Source organism: Larimichthys crocea, chromosome XI (assembly GCF_000972845.2).
Source record: "Larimichthys crocea isolate SSNF chromosome XI, L_crocea_2.0, whole genome shotgun sequence".
NCBI lineage: Eukaryota > Metazoa > Chordata > Actinopteri > Sciaenidae > Larimichthys > Larimichthys crocea.
Window position 1 is genome coordinate 19,323,452 of NC_040021.1, and position 27,331 is coordinate 19,350,782.

Here is a 27,331-nt window from a genome sequence, read left to right on the forward strand (position 1 = left end):
CTCAAAGAACCAAGCCTTCATGAGCGCCCGCTCTAGTGAGCCGCGGCTACACATGCAGTGTTAAGCTAACCGGCGCGCACAGAAGCGCTGCACCGCGTCATGATATTATAAAAAAATGTAATAAAATTATATTTAATTAAAAATGGGCTGCGGGCCGGATGAAAAAGCTAGGCGGGCCGGATGTGGCCCACGGGCCGCATCTTTGACACCCCTGCTTTATCATGAGTATTTTCAAACTGTACAAGAGGAAAGACTTCAAAGATAAAGACTGGTTGACAAATGCACGTCTAGTTGCCCACCTGACCTCCAGCTGCTTCCTTGAGGTTTCCTATGAAACCATCCGAGATCCCACTCAGAGGATAAGATGGTTCCAAACAGTGCTAACAACCTTTATGTTTAAAATGGCCTTTTACCTAAGCTTGTGGCATGGTTCCAAGGATGCCGGTGTCAGTCAGTTGGCCCACCACTATTCCAGACTGAAATATCTCAGCATCTACAAGATGAGTGTTTTCCCTAGCACCATCATGAGGTTTCGCAATCCCCTGTGTTTTACTCCACCGCCACAGCACCGTCATCACAACAAAATTTCACTTGTATTTCACTGTATTGGTTAATGACCAAATAAATTTACTGAACATTCCCATCAGTCTCAGCTGTACTTGTGCTTAGCACTAACAAGCCACACTTTTATTTTAACATGGCTATCATGTTAAACTGAGATGATGTTAAACATTAAGATCTTAGCATTGTCATTGCCATTAGCCTACTGACATTAGTGTTTAGATTTAAGTGTAAATACAGTGTTACAGAGCTGATACTTGGCTGTAGACTTTTATTCTTTATTTGTGGCATGTACAGATAGGTGTAAATGAAATGTGTGAAAGGACACGATTTAGTGTGTTTTATCAAAGTGACCTTGACATGAGATGAAAGTGTTTTTAATTATAAAAAGGCAAACTGGCTGATAGAAAATGAGAGTGGTTTCTTTATTCTCCTGTCAAGGATAAAAAGACATCTGGTCGTCCCTTTTATTCTCTGATAATATTCCATTTGATTGCTCACACATTAAACGCAGTGTTTGGTTTGTCCTGTGCAGCTGCAGACCTTCACAATGCTCTACCTGCTCTCTCACCAGCAAACAGCTCTTCTATCTTCCACCATTTACACACGAAACAAGAGTGTGGGGATGAAAGCACACATGCCACCAGCTCCCAACTACCTCCTGTTATGTATAATCATTGTCCCTGTGTTGCCCGGCAACCCAGGCCTCCCTGACCTCCTTGTGCAATTCGTGATGCATGTGACACCAACAGCACCACCACCTAGCATGCATACATATGGAGATGGATACAATAGTAATGCACATAGACATTTGTGTTGTTTTTCTTGACCTGCATCCTAAGACATCATCACGAGTCAAAGGATGTGCCTTAACCCACTTGAACTGAAGCGGTCTGAGCATTGATTAAATATTGGCGACTGAGGCATTGTGATATTGTTGGATGTGAGTCATAGTTGTGTTGCACACTCTTATGGTGGAAGGGCACATCTCTAGTCAAATAAGCCCCGGCCAATTGGTGCAGAAGCAAATTGCTTGCTGTGAGCGATGTTCTTTTGTATTGAATATTTTGAAGTATTGTGTATTGCAGCATGCCATTAACCCTACACCAATCAGATTGGAGTAGCCTTTGGGGTTACTGTTAAGTATTCTGTTAGAGGAAACATAAAGTGAGTGCTCTGAAGCCCACACAGCATTATATCAGATAGCTAAGCTGAATACATTTGTCTACAATGTCTACTGACTACAATCAGTTCAGTTGGTCTGAGTTGGGGTCGGGCAGTCTGACAGTTTTAGACAAAGATCATGACCTAAGGCGTCCACAATCTGCTTTGAATGTCTTCTATTTTCAACCTTCATATAACCTCATTGACTAACAGATCCACACTATGTAAACAAATTAATAGAGTGATAGATCCAACTATGCCTATCAGATGTATTAGTTCTCATGGCTCTTTCTCAGGTGACACGTAAATAATGCAATTGAGTTGTGAGTGCTTAAAGTGTTAATTATGTTATGTTATCTTTTGGCCTGTGGTTTACAACTTCAAATTATATTAGGGTTTGAGTCACCATTTTGAAACCTGTTTCATCCTCAACACAGCACAATGTTGTAAATAGAGACATTCTTAGGCTATTTTCAGCCTAGTACAATGAGATGCATGATATTATGTTTTGGTCATAATGTCCACACCTACTCTGAGATTAGACGGCAAGAGGGCAATGGTTGTATGGATAAAATCCTACATATAAAATTAAACTCATTCCTTTTTAGACATTCAGACTCAAATACAAGCAGTTGAGTCATTAATGAGCAGACAGAGATGGCAGTTATCTTTCTTCATTTTATTTGAGGCTGGATTGTCATGTTTTCCAGTTGAGCCACACTCGGTATTGAACATGTTGACTATAGATCTACATTATATAGAGATTTGTGTTGACTGCCATCAGTCCTAAATGATTTTGTCCATTGGAGGTGGGTAAACTTTGTCAATGCTGGTTTGGATTTTTATTTTCAAGTAGATGATCAATCAGCTTTTCAAATATTTTTTGTTTTTTGCCTGCAACTGCCTCCTCAAAGTGTGCTGTACAGGCACAAGTCAGTTTGGCATTTTAAGTAGCTTGACCTCACTCACTAATTTTCCATGGACCTCGTACTGTGAAGTTGCTGGGCTTCTGTTTTAAAGCACAGGAGGGATTCCACTGGCCTTTGTAGCTTGGCAGGTTTGAATGCATTTTTTTCTTTTTTTCATATTGATGCTGCCCTTAACTGTACGGGTTTGTGTTGTTGCTGCCTAGCAGTGCAACACAGAGTTGTCAGCTCCAGTCCTGTAACTCACAACAAGAGCAAACGTTCAACAGCAGACCAAGGTATCCATTATACACAGGACTACTTAACAAGAGCTGCAGCAAATGTTTAGTTATTATAAATACTGTTTCAATATTATTTTAGCATGCCTTGAACTGCAGAGCATAGTATATGCAAGAGGTTTAGCTAGTAGCGATGATTGACACATTTTTGGTACAGACATTACAAACATTGAAGATATGCATTCTATCTGTTGAATCATCTATGTGATGAGTGCTTTTGAATTGAACCAGTTGCTCTTGCTGTTACTTCTGTTCCCAACTATACTCAGGTAGATTAGAGATAATAACAGGGTGTCCATGGGGTATTAAAGTATTTAAAAGTAGTAAATTAACCTAGTGAAAATTTAGGCCCTTTAAACAGTGTTTCAACATGGAGTAAATAAAAGTAAAGTAAATACTGTAAACAGGGCCTTTTGAGTGTTGTTTCTCCTTTTTACACTAGGTAGGCGAAGGTGATGTGAGGAGATTGCAATGCAGTGATTAGTCAACTAGATGCAACTAAATTCTACACAGTGGACCTTTTTTTAATATCAAATTTCTGTGCTGCTAGTATGCCCAGTACACTACTCCAACCGAGTCCCACCACCAGTCAAACGTCCACTGCAGCCATCGCATCTTCTCTGAAAGTCGCTTTGGATAAAAGCGTCAGCTAAATGTAAATAACTAATGGATTGACAGTAACAGTGCCTGTGCCCTCCCATTTATTGATCCTGCTTTTTGCTATATGACTAGAGGCAAGTTATGTTGAGGTTTTAAAAATATTTATAAGGTATTAAAAAGGTATTAAATTTAACCTCAGGATTCCTGCATAAACCCTGTAATAAGCAACAATGATAAGCGTGGGATTTAATGGGGTCACGTCTTGGCCAGTCCTTGATCAAACCAGCACAGAGAATCACACAGACAGGCCTGTCACTACAGAACTCTACTGATGTTTAATGAACACACAGACATAATCCTGCTCACAGAATTTGTTCTTTGGTTACTACACAGACAAAGTGGCCAAAATAATACTGGCCAAGTACTGCAGCAAGAAAAAAAAAAACTGTACTTGGATCAGACCCTAGATCTTTTGCCTCTCGTCATTTGAAACAGTTGGCCTTTACTGCCGTTTACATCTGCCAGCATGTGAAGATAGCTGCTGAAGTGGCTTTCTGGAGAGCAGCTCTTTCAGCAAGTGACCTTCCAAAGACATTTAACTAGAAATGTATCAAACATGTTATCACTTAGCAGCGTATGTCCTCAGTTGACTGCACATCATCTCACACACACTGGCACTACAGTATCTGTGCCAAGCCAGTTATTAGTCATAATGATATTCTAAACTATTTTTGAGTGGCACTTTGTCTTTGTATGTACATTTATTGGGTTCTCTTTAACCTTTGGGTTTACAGCATTGATCACTGACTACAAAGGCCCTGGTTTGAGTCCACCCTGGGACTCAGGGGCTGCTTTTCTCTCTCCCTCATTTTCATATCTTATCTATTGTTTGTCATATTTCTTTGTCACGTAAAAATGTCCACCTAAATACTTAAAATAACTATGTACGTTCATTACATCTGAGTCATGGATAGTCACCAACATATTTAATTGTCGGTTACATCATCACACATCTTTTTCACGATGTCGAGCTGAACATCATTTCTCGCACAGAGTGAGTCTCTGCTTAGAGATGCACACACGTTATGGTAATAGCAGGAGATGACCTGTAGAAACATAGTGAAATTGCTGCGGCTGAATTATTGTCCTCTCGTCCGAAAGTGTCAAGGGTCTGGGGGCATTTCACATTCGACACCCAGAAAAAGATTACCCGCAAGTTTTGTAAAGCCAACCTCATGTATCACGGGAGCACGTCTGTCATGCATGAACATTTGAAGGGGAAGCACGTTGGAGCTCTGAAGGGCCGGACTCACCATGGTAAGATATTTAGCTTGTTAGCGCAGCCTGCTAGCTATAAATAAGCAGAGTTGTCTTGGATTTTAACATTAAAGTGTAACATTAAAATTGTATTATTCAGCTTCACAGTCCAAAGTTAGAACCATGCTGTATTCTCTTTCACTTGTTCACTTTTTGATATTAATTTGACTGCTGGTGCATTACTGCCAGCAATATGGCTTGACTGTATCCTTGTTCAGTTTTAGATTGTTTTAATTTCTGCTATATTTAAGTTTAAAGGAGCATTTTTACTGTTTTGTCTAACAAATTTCTAAATACCAAACTGTTATGTTGAATGTTTTTTGTATAAACTGTTCTGGTCTTTGCGCTTCAAATTTTGAACTAAAAATCACTTCTGTGCTGTCTTTAAAGGTGAAGGAGATCATAATAGAAGTCAACAGCTCCCTCACACTGACTGCTGATGTTTGAACCAGCTGTACCACAGAGGCATACCTTAGACTGTCCTGCCATTTCATCACTAAGGATTGGCAAATGAAGACTTTAAACCTTGCCACCATGCCTCTAGGAGGGGCGTACTGCTGCAAACATCATGACATGGATGGAGGAGCTGATAGAAAAACGTAACATTTTGCCGGCTAAAAGCAGTAGTTCATGACAATGGATCCAGTATGGTGGCAGCAATGCAAATATTGGAAGAAAAACATATTTGGGTATCTGTCCGCTGCACTGGGCACACACTTCAGCTCATAGAGAACAGTGCCCTCAAAGAACCCAGAATCAGCAGAGCTTTAGGTGCTGCAAGAAGTTTAGTAGAACACTTCAGGTGAAGCGACTTGGCAAATACAAAACTGAAGCTGAAACAACACCAAATGATGTGAGGAAGTGCTAACTCCCTCACTGTTTGCTATATACATTTTTATCGCTTACAATTAAACAATAGTTTGTTTGTCACCTGGTTCCAATCCTCTGTGCTTCTGGGCATGGGAGTAAAGAGGAAGCACGCCTCTATAGGTACCCTTTTATGGAGACTAAAAGGAGGTGGGGTTTTGTTTTGATTGGAAGATGGAATGGGTGGAAATATTTCAGTTAATTAAGTTAATTGTTAATGTTGTACATTTCATAGATTAATTCTGAATGTACTGTATTTTTTGGTTTTATATTGCAGAATTTATTATGTATTTGTTAGGACAATTAAATCAACGAAAGTATATATATATTTTTTTTGTTAATCATGTCTGTTGTCCTTTTCCCAGATCTACTCTGATAGGCTGATTTGAACTGGAGAGAAGGTCTATCAGAGTATGTATGTATATGTGTGTGTGTGTGTGTGTGTGTGTGTGTGTGTGTATGTATGTGTTTGTCTGTCTGTTGAGAATAGTTTTTGGGTTGGTTAGTAGTTTTGTTTTTTTGTGGAATGCTATGAGCAGAGCAGCACCTAGTTTGTCTTTGTTAAAAGAGATTCTTTGTTTAATACAAGAATAAAAGTCAACCTGTTTTTCGGCACACCTCCTGTCCAGCGTGATGTTTTTGTGATCCTGCATCTCTCTTTACAACAAATGAACACAGCACAGGACAAGCTGATCCAGGATGTTACTGCACGATGGAACAGCACATACTACATGGTAGAAAGACTCCTGGAATAGTGTTGGCCAGTCACTGCAACTCTATCTGAGCCTGAAGTAACTCCAAGGTCCAAACACCACTTTGACTTGAAGCCAGATCAATGGGTGCTTCTTGAAGAGTTGGTGAAAGGGCTACAGCCTTTTGAATGTGCCACTGTTTATCTCAGTGGACAGGAATATGCAACTTCATCATGTCTTCCACAGCTAGTCAAAGGGCTGCAGCGGTCCATCCATTTTTTCCAACACTCTCAAAGCTGGCAAGATGTCTTCTTTGCATTCCTGCAACATCCACCCCATCCGAGGAATATCTTCTCAGAAGAGAGAGTCGGCATCTCACAGGAGACCATGTTAAGATGCTGACTTTCCTGAGTTTGAATAAACTACAATTTACATACAACCTCATATAGTTTGAACTTAAAATAGACACTGCAGTACAGAATGCTGTGGATGTTTGTTTGTGGCAAATGCACTTTTTTTTTCTTTTTGTTAAGAGAAAGTTTTCAGTATTATCATTTTTCTTTTGTATCAGGAGTAACCCAACCAGCAGTGTATTAAGACATATTTTTGAGTGAAGTTTTATTGTCTTTATTGCTAACATATACCTTAAACAACCTCAAGCTAAATTTGAAAGCTGCTAGCGAAATAGAGCCATTTATTGTATGATTTATTACCCGATTAGTTTATTAATCGTTTCAATAATCGATGACTTGTTGACTATCAAAATAGTCGTTAGTTGCAGCCCTACTGCAAAGATGGCATCCCATTCATTCTGTCAAAATGTCCTATTGGACACATACACCGAATAGCCGCCCAAAACATTTCCATGTTTTTAGCTGGATAGAGCATGCTCAGTAGAGTCCTTCTCCAGCTGAGCCTGTTGAGAGCATGCACATCCGAGAATGCTGGCCAAGACAGCTGACATCCTCTTGGCTTTCTGTCCCTGCGCACATGAATGTGATAACATAACTGAATCATACATCAAATTTTTTTGGACCACATGGATCAAATTCAGATCATGCAGCAGCTCTTTTTCCCAATGATTCATACTTTGTCTAGAAAATGTATTTTTCAGCTGTCAAATGTCACACTCATAACATATCTTTGTCACAATGTTTTAATAACAGGGTGTCTGCAGGGGATTAAAGTATTAGATACTAAATCAACTTAGTGAAAATTAAGGCCCTTTAAAAAGTATTAAATGTCTGATTGCAAGGTATTTTTTTAAAGAACAGCATGTGATTTGTTGTGAGTTTGTTTGTTAAAAGTTTGCCAGAATTTATTAAGTAGACTGTACAGTAGAACAATTTTCCCTAGCGCACAGCGGTCGACTCAGGATTAGTTTAGTTTATACGTTCGAGTTCTCTGTCGCTATTTCGGTCATTTCACAGAGGCCATTTATGAGATCAATGTATATCCGAGGAGGGGGGGGTGATATTTTTATCGGCAGATTGTCAGACAGCCAGTGGTATTGTTTAAAGAGTGTGTGACACCAGGCCGGGACCTAAACACGGAGCATCTGCGCTAAAGTTTTGTGGTTTAGCTAGCATGGACTGGTCATAGAGCTGGGACGTCATTTTGAGACTCGGTTTGTAGGGATGCACCGAAAATTCGGCCACCGAAAATTTTCGGCCGAAAATGGCCCAAAGTGCATTTCGGCTTTTGGTGAAGTGGCCTATTAGTAGTAAGGCCGAATAGTGGCTTGATGCAATGAAACGATGTGCGCGGCAATAGTAAAAAAAATTGTGAAAAATTTAACAACCGCATTTCATTTTCGGTTTCGGTATTCGGCCAACCATTTAATTTTTATTCGGTTTCGGCCGAAGATTTTCATTTCGGTGCATCCCTATCGGTTTGTAAAGTTTAGTCAACATGTGAGGACCCGTCTGACACAGAGAGTCTCCTGTTGTTGCTTCATGTGTGAAACGACGACTCTATTCTGGACTTTGTCCAGACATTATCGTGTAAAAAAACTGCATTCAGTGGTGCTGCCTCTTCTCCGGCACCATGAATTACCAGGGTTAAGGGAACGCCCTGGAACTTTAATGATTCTCAAGAAGTTTGCATGTTAAGTTAGTATACTGGTACAAAATCACTGAATACTGAAAAGTTCTGTACATGGTTGATTGTTGGAGTCAAACTTGAAACGAGCTTTGCACAAAAAGGTTTGATTTCATAGACTGAAAATTACATTGAAAAGACAAAAAAAAAGTGTCAATAGAACAGCTGTTCACAAACATCCTCCTGTAAAACACTGTTGGTCAAGTATACTTGATGTCTTCATTAGAGAACATGGTTATGTTGTGGAGTGGTACTAAACTCTTAGGCCTTGTCATTTCTTCAGCAGATGTCAAGTAGCGTAACTCAAATTATGTAGTTGAATCTATCTACAGTGTTCAGTTGACTTGACAGCTTGATGGGAGAGCAGCCATTAAAGGTCCAGTGTGTAAAACGGGTACATACATTTTCAGAATAAGGCAGTCATGGAATATAATATTCATAACTCTGATTTTATGCACTATTAATCACCTGAATCTGGAACCCAATCTTTTTGTTTGGGTTACTTTAAAATTAGTCTAGGCAAGGGTGATGTGAGGAGATTGCAATGCAGTGATTAGTCCACTACATGCAACTAAATTCTACACAGTGGACCTTTTTTAAATATCAAATTTCTGTGCTGCTAGTATGCCCAGTACACCACTCCAACCAAGTCCCACCACCAGTCAAACTTCCACTGCAGCCATTGCATCTTCTCTGAAAGTCGCTTTGGATAAAAGCGTCAGCTAAATCACTAAATGTAAATAACTAAGGGATTGACAGTAACAGTGCGTGGGCCCTCCCATTTATTGATCCTGCTTTTTGCTATATGACTAGAGGCAAGTTACATTTTATATGTAAAAAAATATTTATAAGGTATTAAAAAGGTATTAAATTTAACCTCAGGATTCCTGCATAAACCCTGAACTAAGTTCACTGGATCCTCTTAGTTTCATTTAACTCTGAGCTCGCTTCTCTGCAGGCAGCCACCCCTCGCTCTTCTTCATCATAAGCAGAGGTGGATGCTGAAAGAGAATGTGCTTTTGTGTGTAGTGGATGAGCACAGTGCGGAGCTAAAAATGTGTCTTCATTGTTGACAACAAAAGCATGTCCCCTAAAGTGAAAACTGTAAAATAACACGCTAAAGTATCTCCTGTAAAAATATAAGACCGGATTAGGTTTTGTTTGGCTAAAATGATCCAAACCCAAAAGAAAAGAAACCCCTGTATTCAGAAAACATCACACAGATATTGAACCATTTGTAACAATATTGTGACGGCTCATCTTTCTCATACATTTTGTACAAAGTGCTAAATTTCTCCTCTGCCTCCACAGTGACCTCGACTGGAGGTTGTGACGAAGACACTCCCCTGCAGTGAGTCTGAGCGGCCAGTGTGTCAGCCAGCTGCAGCTTGATTTCAGTAAGTCCTTTGCTGTTTGTTAGTATTTTTCTATTTTTTTAACTAAGGAATTAGATTTCGTAATTATGATGCAGTTTTGTTCAGCTGGAATTCAGACAATAACTTTTTTGTCAAGTATATGGATGACTGTGTGTAACTTAATTTCAGAAATGCTACATTCAGCCTTTCATCTGCCTCTCATGTAGCCATTCTGTAACACATACATAGTTTTGATCTAGATATTCTAGATAGATACTTTATTGATCCTGAAGGAATCTATCTAAAAATACTTTTTGAATTAGTTACAGTCCAGATTCAAACTAATTATAATATTTGAATAGTCCGGTTTTGCTTCAACATTTATTATGCATTTAATTATGCAAACCAATCATATGAAAGTCAGCGTCAGTTAGACCAAACCTCTCTGCTCTCACTGAATCTGCCTCAAAGAAGCTGTAGCCGAAAGAATGACATCACTATGTTTACTGTCATAAATAAACTCAGACTGTCAAAGGTAAAATTCTTACACTGTAATAAACAGAAAAAAAACAAAACAAATTTGTTTCTCTTTTCTTAACCATCAGCATTGATACCAGCATTGACTTGTTAACTCATCGTAAAACACAGTTTTATGACAAAAAACAAAATAAAACAGTTTACACTGTTCCAGTACTCACTAAACTCTGCTTGGGTCAATTTTCAAACCTCACTTCACAGAGTGGGAGGTGAAAATATTCTGGTAAATTAATGTTTTTGTAAAAGAAGTCTGGTCTGGAGAGAGCAGCTTCAGTTTTTCAAAGGAAAGGAGTGACCTCCAAGTGAAACTGAAAATATTCTAAATGTTCACTTGAACTGATATTGACTTTTTTGTAAGTAGCTAAAATACTTTTTCTGCTCCCTCATCCTCAGCAGTACATTGCTGCTTGAGCTTCTCTGACTGCTCTTTGGGTTTACCAGTTTGGAAACCAGACTGTAACAGTCTCATAGTTCCAGTATGACACAGATGAACATTTTAAAATAATAAAATAGTACAGGGTCTCTTATAACAATTAACTTGCAAACTCGTACAGATCTCCATGTACACACTAAAATACCATCCACTTCAGCCACTATGTCTGCATCCTCCTGTAGCTGTTCTGTGACAAACACTTCCTCTTAGACTTGTCAAATTGAGCTCATATTGTAGTAAAAATGCTGGTTTAATAATAATAATGAAACATAAAACATTCCGGTCTGCATAAAAACATAGCAGTTTCACTCTGGGTTTTTTTTTTAAACTTCCTGTTAAAATAAATCTGTTTTTATGTCTTCAAGATAAGATGAAACGATGCAGCTGCGCAGTCCTGCATGTCCCTCACGTCTCAGTGAGAGCAGTGACCTTGACCACCTCCTCACTCACTTTCTCTGCTTGTTTTGTCTTTCTCCAGCTCTCAGCGAGTCTCCCTATGGGTGAAATGCTTTTTCTGACGTGATCAGCCCCAGATTCTTCACCCCCACCCCACCCTGACCCTTTCCTACATCCAAGAGTCATCATGGGGGAGGTAGTCCAAATGCACTTCACCACAGTGGACTATGTCATCTTTGTTTTGCTGTTGGTGGCCTCAGCTGGCATCGGCCTCTTTTATGCCTTCTCTGGCGGGCGCCAGCGAACAACACAGGTAGACTTTTGTGTTAATTAAGATTTATTTTCATTCAAGACCCTACCACAGCTACATCGAGCTTTCATTGGTCACAAAATTAAAACTCTTTGTGTCTTTCACATGTTTGACACTGACATGTTTGTTATAGGAGTTCCTGATGGCCGACCGCTCCATGAGCTGCTTGCCTGTGTCCCTGTCCCTGCTGGCCACTTTCCAGTCTGCTGTGGCCATACTAGGTGCTCCATCCGAGGTGTACACCTTTGGGACCCAGTACTGGTTCTTGGGTTGCTCATACTTCTTGGGCCTGCTCATCCCAGCTCATGTTTTCATACCAGTCTTCTACAGACTGCGGCTGTCCAGTGCCTATGAGGTACACACAGTGCTGGCACATAGTTTGACATGGTGGCTTTCTGACCTCTTAATGTATTTATTCTATTTTAACATTCCTTAATTGTAACATCCTCTTCCCTCTGTCTGTCTTTCTGTCACTGTCAACACTTTTCTGCTGCTTTTCCCAGCTGTCTTTCTATACAAGTATGATCTCAGAGCTTAACATTCTTATCTGTCCTCTTATCTGCATATCCTTGACATGTTAACATTCAACAGAAACAAGATTAAACATCTTTAGAGTCTTCATCTTTAGCCAGACTTTCTGTCATGAACCTTAGTGACAGTGCTGCATTCATGCCCTGTGAACAAACAATGAGTTGACTCTAATCCTGAGATAAACATCCACAGAATGACTCTGAGATGATATTTTTAATCAGCATTTTATTTATTCTTTGTTTGTTTTTGTGTTTTTTTTGTTTTCTTTGACATTCTCTCCCTTCAACAGTATCTGGAGCTGCGCTTTAACAAGACGGTTCGCATCTGTGGGACTGTGACCTTCATCTTTCAGATGGTATCTTTGTCTTACTTTGTTTGTGCACTAGTTTTTTTAGTCTTATATCAACACTTTCAGGAACGGGGGATGGAATTGGCACTGATTTTAATAAAATGATCATCCTATCTACGGAGTAGTTGTTTAAATCACATTAGGTCAAAACATTAAACAGTAACACGGAACACTATATACACAGGCATGCGGTAAAAATGGTGACACACTATAGAATCGAATAAACTCCAATGAGGAAGAACATATGGTTGTACCTCTAAAAAATATGCATAAATATATATATACATATGTGCAATGTGCATCCCTTATTATGTCCATCAGCTCAACTGCTCATCTCTCTCTGCACAAAGAGTCCCTGACTGAAACTGCTGTTGTTTAAGCAGGAGGTCATGTAGTGGATGGGAGTTGTTATCCATAATACTGAGCAGTTTGCGGAGCGTCCTTTTTTCAACAACCATCTGCAGGGGCAGCCAGCCTTCTTGATTAGATGATCTTGATGTTTGCAAATAAATTATAACAATCTGTGTTTATCCCATAACTTTGTGTGCCTTAAGTCATTACTGTTTTGGAAATCAAAAGTTTTTATCTCTGGTTAGACGTGACTCAGCTGTTGTTTATTTAAAAATAGCAAACCTAAGAATGCATTTATTGGCCAGTCATAGTGCAGCTTGGCTGAAGTGGAAATGTCACATTGACCCTGGTAAAACTTCCATTACAGTTTGTTCCTTCCTGAGGTTACCAGCATCTATACTTCCCCAATGAAAGCATCAACAGTGTTCAATAAATGACAAAAACAAATACAGTTATAAATTCCCAAACATAAACTCTAATAAATGTGTATGATCAGTGACAGATGGTGGAGTACTCAAAGGCTACTTTCATCAGCACATGATGCCGCCTAGTTTAACTGTGTCCACATAGTTGTACTATTAAACTATCTTAAGGTCACAGTTCAGATCATGCTGACCCCTCTAAAGTCACAAACTGTTTTACAGCAGGGTGTAACGTGACACACGTGAGTCATCAAGCTTCAAAACATGACTACATGTTCAGCTCTGTTCTTGTGAATCTTCTATGCTGCAATGTTTTTTTTCTCTCTTCTTCTGCAGATCATTTACATGGGGGTGGTCCTGTATGCGCCAGCCTTGGCACTTAATGCAGGTAAGCATATCTTATTTAACGGCCGGGCCCATCGCACCAGATTCTACTCACACACAGCCACTGATTGTACTGAATACAGCACATGTTGTAATTAAAACGTTCACCTGTGCAACTGAGTAACCTGCAATGCTCATGCTGTTTGCTTGCAGTGACGGGGTTTGACCTATGGGGGGCAGTGCTAGCCATGGGGTTGGTGTGCACTCTATATACAGCCCTGGTGAGTCCCTAAATTTGTCCCAACCCTGGTGTTAATTTCATCTGTGACAAAGTATTTGATGACTACTATTTTAGAGTTTTAGATATTTTAGGAACCTTTTTTGTTTTGTTTTTTTCCAACAAAACATAACTAAATATAAAAGATGGTGAAACTTTACAGGACCCTCAAAGTGTTTTTCAATAGACAACAATCCAGAATAACCAAACCACCTGCACATGATTGAAAATATTATCTCTTAGCTCTCTTAGCTCTTTGTTCTACCATCCTCTCACATTATTGTAGAAGGTTGAAAGGATACAAGAATACAATTGAAGGCAGTATTATACAATACTTTTGACAATCCTTGTAGAATGTAATTATTTAATTTGTTGTCAGAATCTGAAGCCTCTAATCATCGACTATGTTTATCATAAATTGTATCCATTGCTCCTGTGTCCCAGGGGGGTCTGAAGGCAGTGATCTGGACCGACGTCTTTCAGACGGTGGTGATGTTTGCAGGCCAGCTGGCAGTCATCGTGGTGGGGGCCAGTCAGGCAGGGGGAATGGCAGAGGTGTGGAGGAAGGCAATAAATGGCAGTCGCATTGCTGGACTAGAGTGAGTAGAAGTGCAGGTATTTACAGTCAGGTCCATAAATATTGGGACATCGACACAATTCTAATCTTTTTGGCTCTATACACCACCACAATAGATTTGAAATAAAACGAACAAGATGTGCTTAACTGCAGACTTTCAGCTTTCGAAAATTTGAGGGTATTTACATCCAAATCAGGTGAACGGTGTAGGAATTACAACAGTTTGTATATGAGCTTCCCACTTTTTAAGGGACCAAAAGTAATGGGACAAATTAACATGAATCAAACTTTCATTTTTTAATACTTGGTTGCAAATCCTTTGCAGTCAATTACAGCCTGAAGTCTGGAACGCATAGACATCACCAGACCCTGGGTTTCATCCCTGGTGATGCTCTGCCAGGCCTCTACAGCAACTGTCTTCAGTTCCTGCTTGTTCTTGGGGCATTTTCCCTTCAGTTTTGTCTTTAGCAAGTGAAATGCATGCTCAATCGGATTCAGGTCAGGTGAGTGACTTGGCCATTGCATAACATTCCACTTCTTTGCCTTAAAAAACTGTTGCTTTTGCAGTATGCTTCGGGTCATTGTCCATCTGCACTGTGAGGTGCCGTCCAATGAGTTCTGAAGCATTTGGCTGATGAGCAGATAATATCGCCTGAAACACTTTTAGAATTCATCCTGCTGCTTTTGTCAGCAGTCACATCATCAATAAATACAAGACAACCAGTTCCATTGGCAGCCATACATGCCCACGCCATGACACTATCACCACCATGCTTCACTGATGAGGTGGTATGCTTTGGATCATGAGCAGTTCCTTTCCTTCTCCATACTCTTCTCATCACTCTAGTACAAGTTGATCTTTGTCTCATCTGTCCATAGGATGTTGATCCAGAACTGTGAAGGCTTTTTTAGATATTGTTTGGCAAACTCTTATCTGGCCTTCCTGTTTTTGAGGCTCACCAATGGTTTACATCTTGTGGAGAACCCTCTGTATTCACTCTGGTGAAGTCTTCTCTTAATTGTTGGCTTTGACACACATACACCTACCTCCTGGAGAGTGTTCTTGATCTGGCCAACAGTTGTGAAGGTTGTTCTCTTCACCAGGGAAAGAATTCTTCGGTCATCCACCAAAGTTGTTTTCCGTGGTCTTCCCGGTCTTTTGGTGTTGCTGAGCTCACCGGTGCATTCTCTCTTTTTGAGAATGTTCCAAACAGTTGATTTGGCTACACCTAATGTTCTCTCTGATGGGTTTGTTTTGATTTTTCAGCCTAATGATGGCTTCCTTCACTGATAGTGACAGCTCTTTAGATCTCATATTGAGAGTTGACAGCAACAGATTCCAAATGCAAGTAGCACACTTGAAATTAACTCCAGACATTTTATCTGCTTCTTGTAAATGGGATAATGAGGGAATAACACACACCTGGCCATGAAACAGCTCAGCAGCCAATTGTCCCATTACTTTTGGTCCCTTAAAAAGTGGGAGGCTCATATACAAACTGTTGTAATTCCTACACCGTTCACCTGATTTGGATGTGAATACCCTCAAATGAAAGCTGAAAGTCTGCAGTTAAAGCACATCTTGTTCGTTTTATTTCAAATCCATTGTGGTGGAGTATAGAGATACAAAGATTAGAATTGTGTCGATGTCCCAATATTTATGGACCTAACTGTAAGTATTCCACATTATGTTTACAGTGTAACATTGTTTTCACTTTCTGCCTGTGTAGCCTAAACCCAAACCCTCTGGAGCGCCACACCTTCTGGACACTAGGTGTGGGGGGAGTCTTCCTGATGTTGGCTCTTTACGGGGTGAACCAGGCTCAGGTCCAGAGATACCTCAGTTCTCGCACTGAGAAAGAGGCCATCATGTGAGTACCAGTGATGTCCTTACAACATGCCTTGATGTTTTAAAATGACATGATGCAGTATTAACCCATATTGAGTCAAAGACACTCTGTTTTCAAGTGTACCATTTTATTTATTTATTTTAATATTGGTCAGAGTTTATAACAGTCTCGTCCTCACCTCTCATGTCCTTACAGGTCCTGCTACGTAGTTTTCCCGTGCCAGCAGATTGTCTTGTCTTTAGGTTGTCTGATGGGTCTGGTCATGTTTGCTCGCTATGGAGAGGACAGCCCTCTGGACAAAGGCTACGTCAAAACTAACGACCAAGTAAACACTATTTTCCCATCAAAACTCCACAGATTGTGGTGAATATAGTGGTTACTGTTGGGTCGGGACATGCATCTTAATGTTTAGTTTCTTTGTGCAGATGGTGCTGTATTTCGTGATGGACGTGTTCAAGGATCTGCCTGGGCTTGCAGGGCTGTTCGTGGCCTGTCTTTTCAGTGGAGCTCTCAGGTAAAGGACCCAAAAAACAGATTTTGAAATAAAGCATCCCCTGTAGAATGCTTGCTTGCTGTTGTTTCACTGTCAGTCACCAGGCAGTTGGTTTCAACCCAGATTGCCGTAATCCTTGGCTCCATCCTAGTCAGTTCTAAAAGAATAAACCCTGGCGATAACATTTCTGGTTATTTTTTGGGCTGAGTATCAAAGCATAAATGAGCTGCTCTGCTTTGCAAAGACGATGACTATAGGAGCAATAAAGCTGAGAAAAAAGGGTTGGAAGTTTTCAGACTTGAATCTTTAATAAAGAGAGGTTCATTATGTCTTATGATTACATTGAAAATGATTTCCACAGGATCCACACAATATAGAAAAAGAGCAAGCTAGCTGTCATGTGATACACTTTATCTGACAAGATAGCTGTCTTTGTCTGTGCGGGCACACACACTTTCCCTCTGTCCATTTTTAGCACAGCACAACATGGCATCAACCATGACAGGTTGTCGTTCTCCGATTACAGCACATCCTTAATTTGATACATAAAACCTGCTCTTGGACATGCAGCAAGAGGTGATAAATATTAAGTCATAAATTATTGCTGAATGCAGGGTTATTTGTAGTTCCTATAGTTTCCAAAACTAGAATAAGAGCCTGTGGAATTATTGTTATTAGTGGTAGTGGTGGTGTTAGTAGTATTTCTTTTAATATAATTTTATTTGTTATTATTGCTGCTGTGTCTCTCCCTCTTCCAACACAACCTGGCTGCCCACCATAAGCTGGGTTCTGCCTCTTTAAAAGTTTAAAAAAAATTTCCTTGCCACTGTACCCAAGTGCTTGCTTATGGTGGGAATTGTCAGGTCCCTGTAAATAATACTATAAAGAGTATGGTCTCAACTTCTGTATATAGGCGGATGTATATTAGTGAGTAACAGTAAACACAGTGAGAAAGCTCACAGTATTTCCTAAAAGTGCATTTTCCATGATCAGCTGGACATGAAATGACGACAATTGAAACTCTCGCTGATAAACTACACGATTGTTCTGAAAGCCTGTGCTCTGCATACATGGTAATGAATGGTGAAAATCCCATTTGTTCATTCAGTCTCATGCTTCTGTCTTCCTCTAGCACCATCTCATCAGCCTTTAACTCCCTAGCGACAGTAACCATGGAGGACCTGATTAAACCTCATTTTCCAAACATGACTGAATCTAAAGCCACCATGCTATCCAAGGGACTCGGTAAGGTGTGGTTTCATTGTTGTTCTTCCTCATTACATGTTGGCAGCTGTGACCCCTAAATATTTCTTTTGCTCGGTCCACAGCTTTGGCCTATGGCCTGGTGTGTCTGGCTATGGCCTACATCGCCTCTCTAATGGGATCTGTGCTGCAGGTAACCTACCTAACTATTTCAGAGTTGCTTGTGAAGGAAAGTTATTCCATTGGCGAAGTGACTTATTATAAAATGTTTGTAAGGAAATCAATTTGTAAGGGATCAACTGTAGTGTCTCTGTTCAGTACACTTAACACACACATAGCACACACATTATCAGCAACTGAAGAAAGCGCCATGCTTTCTGTCCTCTGTGCCCTCAGGCAGCCTTCAGCATCTTTGGGATGGTGGGTGGTCCTCTGCTGGGCCTCTTCTGTCTGGGGATGTTCTTTCCCTGGGCAAACCCTATAGTGAGTCCTTAAATTTAGGATTTATTCTGTCTCCATTCTCATGCTAACAAATGAATAGTAATAACACTTGTCACAAATGTGACTACACAGTGTTTGAGTTGAGACTTGATCAAACACAGCTGTTCTCTCCTCCATCACCTCCTCAGGGTGCAGTGGTTGGGTTAGCAGCGGGCCTCGCCATGGCCTTCTGGATCGGCATTGGCAGTTTTGTGATGCGTATGTCTAATACCGCCACTGTGCCACCACTCAACACCACCGCTCTCCCTCTGTTTGACAACATGACCACCACTGTCATGACGACGCTTCTCAGCACCACCACAGCCAAGCCAAGGTGATGCATGAATCCCAGGAATTTATCTTATAGATCCTCTATGTGTTGACTCTGAAGACTCCAGTCTAACACCACCTTGTTTTTAATCTTCCCTCTTTCCTTCAGGCCGACAGGTGTGGAGGCACTATACTCGTTGTCCTACATGTGGTACAGTGCTCACAACTCAACCACTGTGGTGGTGGTGGGACTGATAGTCAGCCTGCTAACAGGTACACACACCTAGACCTATTGCATCAACTAGGGATGGGAATCGATGAGGTTTAATTGATACAATGCCATTGTTGATTCTACTTATCGGTATGATTCTTTATTGATTTCCCTCTTTTTTTGTGAGTGTGGGGGAAAACTAAGCCTGCACAGGTTTTCAGCTGTTTGCAGCAGCTGTTTTATTGTCTCTGAGTCTGAACACAGTGTAGACACAGAGTAGAAAAGGGAAGGAGCTGATCGATGAGTCGAGCTGGCTGTAGCAGTCTGTCTATTATTTGTAATATTTGTACAGACATTTACAGATTTTTTTTTTTTTACAGCTGATACTATCAGGTTCAATATATTAAATTTAGCTATAGTCAGAATATCATTTTCATGTTAGTTATGTGTGTAGACAACTGGCCAGACGTGGTTAATAAAGACACTGGTAAACACATTATGGTCAGTTTTCAGCACGTGAGCTGCCGTGTTTGAGTACCTCAGTTGTTTTGTGTGAGAACTTTGTTAGGTTGCTATTTGCCACCTTCCCAGGTTAAGATTTTGTTTCTATAATGTGCGCATTATTACACAACAGTGGGACCCATGGTAGCTAGGCTCCTGGTTGTTTTAATTTTGTAGCTTTCATACTAACTTAAAGGTCTCGTGTGCAGAGTTTAGTTGAATCTAGTGGTGTAATCGCTGCATTGCAGTCACCCTCACCTTCCTAGTGTAAAGGAGAAACAACACTTTAAGGACCCTGTTTAGAGGCAATATTTACTTTGTCTGTTCTGGGCTACTGTAAAAACATGGTGTTTCAATATGGTGGCCTCCAAGAAAGATGACCCGCTCCCACTGTAAAAAGGAAGATTTTTAAGTAATGAAAACAAAAAGATTCTTACTTTTAGGTGATTATACATGCATGAAAAGTAGTTATGAATATTATATTCCATGTTTGCCTTATTCTGAAAATGATCTTACATGACAAAAGAAACTGCTGTCCTCTTCATGTATCTGTCATCATGTCAGGACCTATGAAGGAGAAGGAGCTGACCCCTGGCACAGTGTTTCCAGTCCTGGGCACACTGCTATTCTTTCTGCCTGAGCGCTACAGAGAGAAGCTCTGCTGTGTCACTCCTCTGGCTCAGAAGGTAGCCATTTTATATATATATATATCTATATATCTATATATATATCTAATATATATATATATATACACACACACACACTCTCATACTCTTTCCCTCTTTTTGTTGACCATAACCTGAATGTTCACTATTCTCCTTGCTACCTAGCCCAAGGAAATCAGCACTCAGCCTTATCAGATGGCCAAGAAAGACAGCAATGGAGCAGCCTACTGCAAAGAGGACACAGTCACAGAAGACAAAGAGACAGAGAGCGACAGAGCACAAACGGAGGACGAAGACTTAGAAACGAGCATCGTTCTGCCTTCGTGCAAACTGACCAATCACACGGTTCAGGAGACAGCCTTGTGATCCTTTTACCTCCAACTTATAACACGCACAAGACGCACACATATGCACTTACACCCCCAGCCACTGTACTATGCAGTTCCTTGGGGGGGTGAGTGCATTGAAAGACAGATCATAGATATGAAGTAGTCATGAAGAAATCACTAAGTTGACCATTCTAAAGCTCTGCGGCACCAGGTTTGAGTGTTTGTGTTTTACAATGACATAATCAGTTTAATCTGATTATAGAAAAGGCTTCAGCACTTCATTACATGTGTGGGGAAGTGTTTTATTACTTAAAAAAATCCATAACATCTGGAACTTTTGCCAGGCTGGAACTGAATACAGTCCAAATGACAGCAATCAAAGAAAAAAATCCGTCAGCTTAATTAGCAACACTGACAGACATTGCCTCTGTCCAGATGTGTGCAGTGTGTAAGTTAAGAGTGGTTAGCTCTCATGCACAATGAGCTATACCACCACAACTAGATGAGAAAAGAATCAGGTAGTCAATAGAGACAGGATGTAAAATATGTTATTTTTGTAAAGAAGATGGAACCACACTATGTCCAAGAGAATATAATATAAAAAGAAAAGAGAACTTCAGTGGAAGGCATTACAGGTCTGTGCTGCTGTGCTAGTGTAGTGTCTTTACACCTCCTTGGTTTAATAGTTGCCTTCTAGCTGCTACTACAGATGTCTGAATCCACGAAAGCAAAGCAGAGTGTTGAAATGAGAGCAGAGCTGCTCCTCATGCACGTTCTACTTGTTCATCACTGACAGCTGATTTCACACAACTGCTCATCTTTCATTCCATAAAATCCAAGTTATGCATTGTGGCATTGATAAGAGAAACTGCTTTTTCAGTCCATTGTTGGAAATTTGAGCACTATATAGGATATTAATTATACCCCTTAATTTAAAAATAAAATAAACAAAAATGACAGATAGGAAATCTGCAGCAGTAGAATGGTACAAAGACTACTCCTGCAAAAGATGGTGATATGATTTTTTTAATAAATAATAAACAATAAGACTGCTTATTATATTAACTTATCTTGTTGGTTCAGTCTTTTGCATTGCAGAGATAAAGAATGATTACAGAACCACTAAGTCCTCCAATGTACAAGTGAGTGTCCATCTTTTAAAAGACATGATGGAAGTAGAAGAATGAATCTGGCAGAGTTAGGAGTTTAGTGTAATCAACAGTACACTATAAAGACCAACATGCTGTCCCTTAAATGAATCAGGAAACCAACATCATCAGCAATTAACATGATTTAACATGATTTAAAATCTTTACTCAACAGAACTCGCATGTTCGTATACTTTTCCGTCACGTTTGTCACACGTGAATTTATAAGTGCCTCACTGACTGAGTGTTCTCTTGATGAGCTGATATTCTGTGGAATGTGTTCACAGCTCTCTTTTAGCTCTCTAAGCTTCATTTGCTTTATGTTTTGCAGTACAAGTTGGTTCAGTTATGTCAGCATAGAACCCACACTTAACCCATCTCTAATCACTGCCCTGAAAGACAGAACTGCTTTGAATCACATAGAGAAGCCATCTTGGACATACTGGATTTATTTGAAGGTAAATATGATTGATTGATTGAGTCATCTCTCGCAATTTTGTACTTAAAGCATCTTTGTAGGTGTCAGTCTTTTTTTTTTTTTTTATTCCAGTCGTTGTCAGTGCCAGTATGTGATTGATTGATTTGTGTAGTAGTGTGTCATTGTCCTGGTTTTTGGAATCAGAATTCTTGACCATCACCATTTTTAAGTCATGCATTGTCATCGTGTCTAGTGTTTTAAGCCAGTAATGTCTGTGCTCTTTATAATGGACTCCATAAGCATGTCTTGTCATGTGACTCCCTGCGTCTGTTGGCCAAAGCAGTGTGACATTTCCAAAGACAATTTACAGAGTCCACATGACATGCAGGTCTACAAGTGACCTGCGTCTCATTTAAAACACCTTGCTCTATCTGCATGTGTTGTCACATGCTGAAAACCTAAGATGTCATGTGTCCGTTGCCTTACTTTGTCCTGTTTTAAATTGGTTTGTATTTTAACTACCTGGCAGACAATCAAGGTGACCCACCTCAGTGGTAGAAAAGCAGCAGCTTAGCATGTCTCATTTATTTGAAAAGGATTATGGACTCTTGAGACCTCTTGATCCCTGTTTCATGGAATGTTGAGTCCTTTGAGACCCATGTAAGCACCAGTCCATTATAGAACAGAATTTCTTTCATATTTTTTACCAACAGTCGATTTGTTTGACATCGTCTTTGTATATTTTTGTAATTTCACATAAAGCCTGAGCACATTTCAGGAGCTGAAATGTGAAATTCTATATGCAAGAACCATGAAATGTTTGTTTGTGAATGTCAGGCCAGAGTTGGGAATGTAGCAGATGTGACAGCATTTTAGTATCCTTTGCCTTAGACAGCATTCCACAGGAAATGTTGGTCAAACAGCTCATGTTGTAATGCTACATCTACATCTAGCCTCCACTGTCACAGTTCTAAAAACATTTTCATGGTTCCTAGTTTCCTAGAATCATGTGACTGTGTACTTTATTTATGATTACATAGTATTGAATCCTTCATACCTGAAATTACTTGAAGTGTGTGCCTGTAACGTTACCTCAGTGATACACAGATAAACCCCCTTTTTAACATGAGAGAACTTATAATTCAAGTGCTGACGCACTATTATTGCTGTTAAAGATGTCTTTTATAAACCCAAACTGGGTGGAGCAGCACTGTGATACTAAACGAACACTAACACACCTAATAAAGCACAATGTCAGTACTCAGTAGTCCTGCTATTGAAAGAATCTGACTGAAGCCATCAGTGTTCATGTGTGAAGAAAGAGACTTATGTTGATTTTACTAACTTAAGGTGGCCTACGAGTGTCATACCTGCTTGTTGTATTGATTAGTGGCCTTTAACAGTGAATCCATTAGGAGTGCACAATAATACAGTTGGTGAGAGAAAAGCATGGCACTTAGTAATTTCTAGCAACAATAAATATTGTTTTGAACAATATTTATTATAATTGTTCTCCCATCCACAAGAATTCTTCCTATTATGCATTCCAAACAACAGAAGAAAACCATAAGCACTGAAGTCGATGACTCCTCTGCTTTGGCTGTGCCTTCATTTTGTGATTTGTTTATTTTTAAACTTTATCCTGACAGATTTCATATAGACTCCAGGATATTGCCATGAATATGAGTCTGGTCCTGGAGTGGGCCAAAGCCAGATTAATGACAAAATCAATGACTCCTGTGTCACATGATATGATGGGGAGAAACCGCCCTGTTGATGGAGGGAGTACGAAACAGAAAACTGGTGCATGCACCTTTCAAATTAAATGAAAAGATAAACAACTTGAATCTGTTAGGTTTGTCTATTGTCGGATGTATGACTATTAGATTCATAAGTTCAATGTACTTGAAATTAGATGGTATTAAAAATGATCATGACAAATTCAACAAGAATGTTTGCATTTCCTGATGGCTGCATCTGTTGAGCTGAAAGAATCACAGCAAGAGGTTGGACTTCAGTTATACATTCAGAAGATGTGGTGTTTTATAAATCCACTTTATTATTGAAAAGTTGGCTTGTTAAATACATCAGGCCTTCAAAGGTCTGTATGAACGGTAAGTGACAGCTGTAAATAAACTTTTTTGACTTCATTTAAATATGCTCTCTACCAAGTTTGAAGATGAGATGAAAATACAGCATGGTGGATAATTGCTATCGGCACAAATGCAATTCAGTTAAATCTGTTTAATCCAAGGAACTCTATGTACAGAAATATTTCCTCTACTCCTAATATTTCATTAGTTATTAGCAGAACACAGAATGTTTAATGCTTAAGCTCTCAAGCATCCGATCTAGAGCCTATAAACAGTAATATAACTCAAGACAACTATTCACCAATAATCTATTCTGCATTATTTATATGCCATAATATCTTGAAGGAGGTTCATGTTCTACAGTAAATGTGTTGCGATTCATGCACGTGTCCTTTAGTCATGACCAAAAGTAATTTTAAATCCCTCCATGTATTGAATTCAATATGCTTGTGCAATGGGACTGATTCTCATTGTGATTACACTAAAGTTTCAGAATTGATTTGTTATCAACATTGTTGGGTATAGTTACTTTGGAAAGTAGTTAATTAGGTTACAACGGTACCATCAATTAAAATTAATCTGTTACGTTACAGCGTTACCTATGAATAAAAAAGTACTCATGTGTTACCAAAAATGAAAGGCGTTTGCAGCACCTTGCACATGCTGCAGCTTAACTGACACAGACACAGATCCTCCTTTAAATGCACCCAGACGTCCAACTCTGCAGGATAACAATAACAATGTGATCACAGGATGTGAGCAAACATAGCGCGTGAGCACAAAATTTGTAAACAGCTAGTAAAGACTGAGAAATTATTCATTAGTATTAGTAGTTATTTATTAGTATCTATTATCAGTCTGTTTTTTTAAAAAAAATACAGTACAACAACAACACTTTCCTACCTGTACTTGATTATGGCCATGTTGTGTATATATGTCTGCGTCAACCAGCTGCCTTCTTCCCCTGACCTGTGCTCTACGGTTCATCACTGGTTGTCGCTGCCTTACCCATCACTGTGAACTATATACAAAAGCTGGCATGCCATCCTTGGAGATGAGACGCTACACACACTGGATAACTCTGGTGTTATAACTCTGGTATATATATATAATGTCAGTTTGCCATATGAGGTAATAATGCCAGTGCCATGGTTAGATTTATGTAATAATATTATACATATATACATGTATTACTATACTTAATTAATATTAAGTATATATAAGTATATATCTGTTTAATCAACGATACAAATTCAAGCATTTCTTACAAAAAGATAAATTAAAGATTAATATAATTCATAAGCCCCTCGGACGCCCCACAGGTTAGGTCTATCAATTCAGCTCAAGGACCCATCTCACCTTGTACTTTGTCTTTCGACGAAAATTACATTGCTGCACTTTAGAGAATCCTGAGGGGATGGAAATACTTTATTTGGTCAAAGAGACAGGGATCCATGACGAACAATGTCTCACTCAAGTGCGTCTGGCATCCAATGCATGCACTGTCAATTAAGAGGGTCTGTTAATTGATGAAGTGTACTGTGTGCACACAGTAGATGCATGTACAGCCTGCATGCCTTAAAGGGGCCAATGCAGTGCATAAATAGCATTTTTACAGTGGCCAAATATGGTTTCAAGCTCTTGATGTTGGACTGAAAGGGTTGCTTTGCCTCAAAATCACTTCATATCACTAATCAGTAATATTTTGAAGAATATATCTTATCTCTTTACTTTTCACTACTTGTAAACTGTGTAAAGGGCTAGTGTTGTTAAGGGCTAGATGGACTAGGAACCCACACACAGACACACAAAGGAAGCAGATGGACGAAGTTAAACCAGTGTATTGTTCTTAAAGGCTGGGGTTGGTCAGGGGCCAGGCAGGGAGGACACAGGCTGAGTATCTCAGGGGGCTGGATCCTGAGCAGGGCTTGGTGGAGCAGGCGAAGGCAACAGGTCAGGTAGTCAAGGGCTGGAGAGCTGAGCAGAGCAGGTAACGATCTACAGGGAAGATTACAAAAAGTCAGAACAATATCTGAGGACTTGAGGCGCCGTACTAACGGATTAGTGGCTACGATCTGGCAGCGTGGTCGTGGCAGGGCTGAGTATAAATAGGTTGTTGGATGATTACAGGATTGGGTGCAGCTGGTGGTTCCTGCTCTGCTCCAGCACACCTGAAAACACTCACACACACAAGGACAGGGGACAGGACAATTAACCCCTGGAGGTAGGCGTGGCAGAGACAGATGTAACAAGTGTGAGGTGCAATGTGAGGTGGTAATCTGTCACATATGATGCTTCAGGGTAAAGACCAGTCATTTTAAGGCAGAAAACATGTTACAAGGAATGAGCTGCAATCAATTTTAGGCAGGTGAAAAAGCCCATTTTGTGTTGTAATGATCCTTTAAAAGAATTTCAAGTTGTCCTGTGAGCTCTATTGTTTATATTATGAAGCTTATGAATGAGATCAAGTCATATTTAGACAGAAAACACCTTTATTAACTATACTATGCCTTCTATCAGTTTTTGACAGGTGAAAACTGATTGAAAACTGCAAAACACATCCAATCTGTGATCTCATCTGTGCTAAGACAACCTGAAGTTCACTCCTCAGCCATAGGGATATGCATGTTTTTCTATGAAGAATTCCAAAACGAAAGTGTGCATTAGATTGCGATTTCAATAATAACAAAATTTTGATCAGGAGAATAATCAAATGAAGATAGTCATCAAATGGTTGTAGAACAGTACTACATAATTACTTAGTGATTTCCAAGAAGAAAGCAAAAACAACGGCTGAGTCAACCCTGTAATTTCATGTCATTCACATTTATAATGTCCTGTTTTACATGGTGGAAATGCATTTCTACAGAGTGAAATATTATATTTGGACCACATCAACCAAAATATCAGACTGTGAAGCCATCACCATTTTCAAAGAAAGATCTACAAATATAAAAAAAAAAACTGTATCTGTATTAAGTGTTTTAAAGAAGCAAATATTAGCTCAAAATGATGGCGATAACCATGATTCCCAAAGTAATACTTTGCGGATCATGATTATCTGGTGTCCATCATGGCTAGATATCAAAGTTTATTCTTGCATGTGCTTAATTTGGAGAGGCACCTGGCTGCAGACCTCCACTGTCACGCACCTCCACTGTCAGGCCCGGAAGTGATGACGTTTTTTGGGGGGTGGGGAGGTGGAGAGGACATTTTGAGAGGGTCATTTTCATTTTCAGATGAAAATTACCCTTTTCATTTTCAGATGAAAATGATTTTCAGATGCCTCATTGAGCAGGTTGG

General features: G+C 39.7%; 1 protein-coding gene across 2 annotated transcripts in view; it reads left to right on the plus strand.

Moving 5' to 3' along the window:
• slc5a6a (solute carrier family 5 member 6a) overlaps nucleotides 1–20,923 on the plus strand; it is a 27,132-nt gene extending 6,209 nt beyond the window's left edge. For both annotated transcript variants that reach the window (XM_027284246.1, XM_027284245.1), the window contains exons 2-18: nucleotides 9,817–9,902; nucleotides 11,309–11,539; nucleotides 11,670–11,891; nucleotides 12,357–12,422; nucleotides 13,526–13,577; nucleotides 13,727–13,794; nucleotides 14,235–14,389; nucleotides 16,098–16,238; nucleotides 16,413–16,542; nucleotides 16,643–16,731; nucleotides 17,843–17,955; nucleotides 18,039–18,106; nucleotides 18,310–18,396; nucleotides 18,543–18,727; nucleotides 18,833–18,936; nucleotides 19,940–20,061; nucleotides 20,206–20,923. In XM_027284246.1, the coding sequence (XP_027140047.1) occupies nucleotides 11,414–11,539; nucleotides 11,670–11,891; nucleotides 12,357–12,422; nucleotides 13,526–13,577; nucleotides 13,727–13,794; nucleotides 14,235–14,389; nucleotides 16,098–16,238; nucleotides 16,413–16,542; nucleotides 16,643–16,731; nucleotides 17,843–17,955; nucleotides 18,039–18,106; nucleotides 18,310–18,396; nucleotides 18,543–18,727; nucleotides 18,833–18,936; nucleotides 19,940–20,061; nucleotides 20,206–20,406 (1,929 nt within the window). In that variant the 5' untranslated portion in view covers nucleotides 9,817–9,902; nucleotides 11,309–11,413 and the 3' untranslated portion in view covers nucleotides 20,407–20,923. The remainder of the gene's footprint in view (nucleotides 1–9,816; nucleotides 9,903–11,308; nucleotides 11,540–11,669; nucleotides 11,892–12,356; nucleotides 12,423–13,525; nucleotides 13,578–13,726; nucleotides 13,795–14,234; nucleotides 14,390–16,097; nucleotides 16,239–16,412; nucleotides 16,543–16,642; nucleotides 16,732–17,842; nucleotides 17,956–18,038; nucleotides 18,107–18,309; nucleotides 18,397–18,542; nucleotides 18,728–18,832; nucleotides 18,937–19,939; nucleotides 20,062–20,205) is intronic.
• Nucleotides 20,924–27,331: the final 6,408 nt, after the last annotated feature.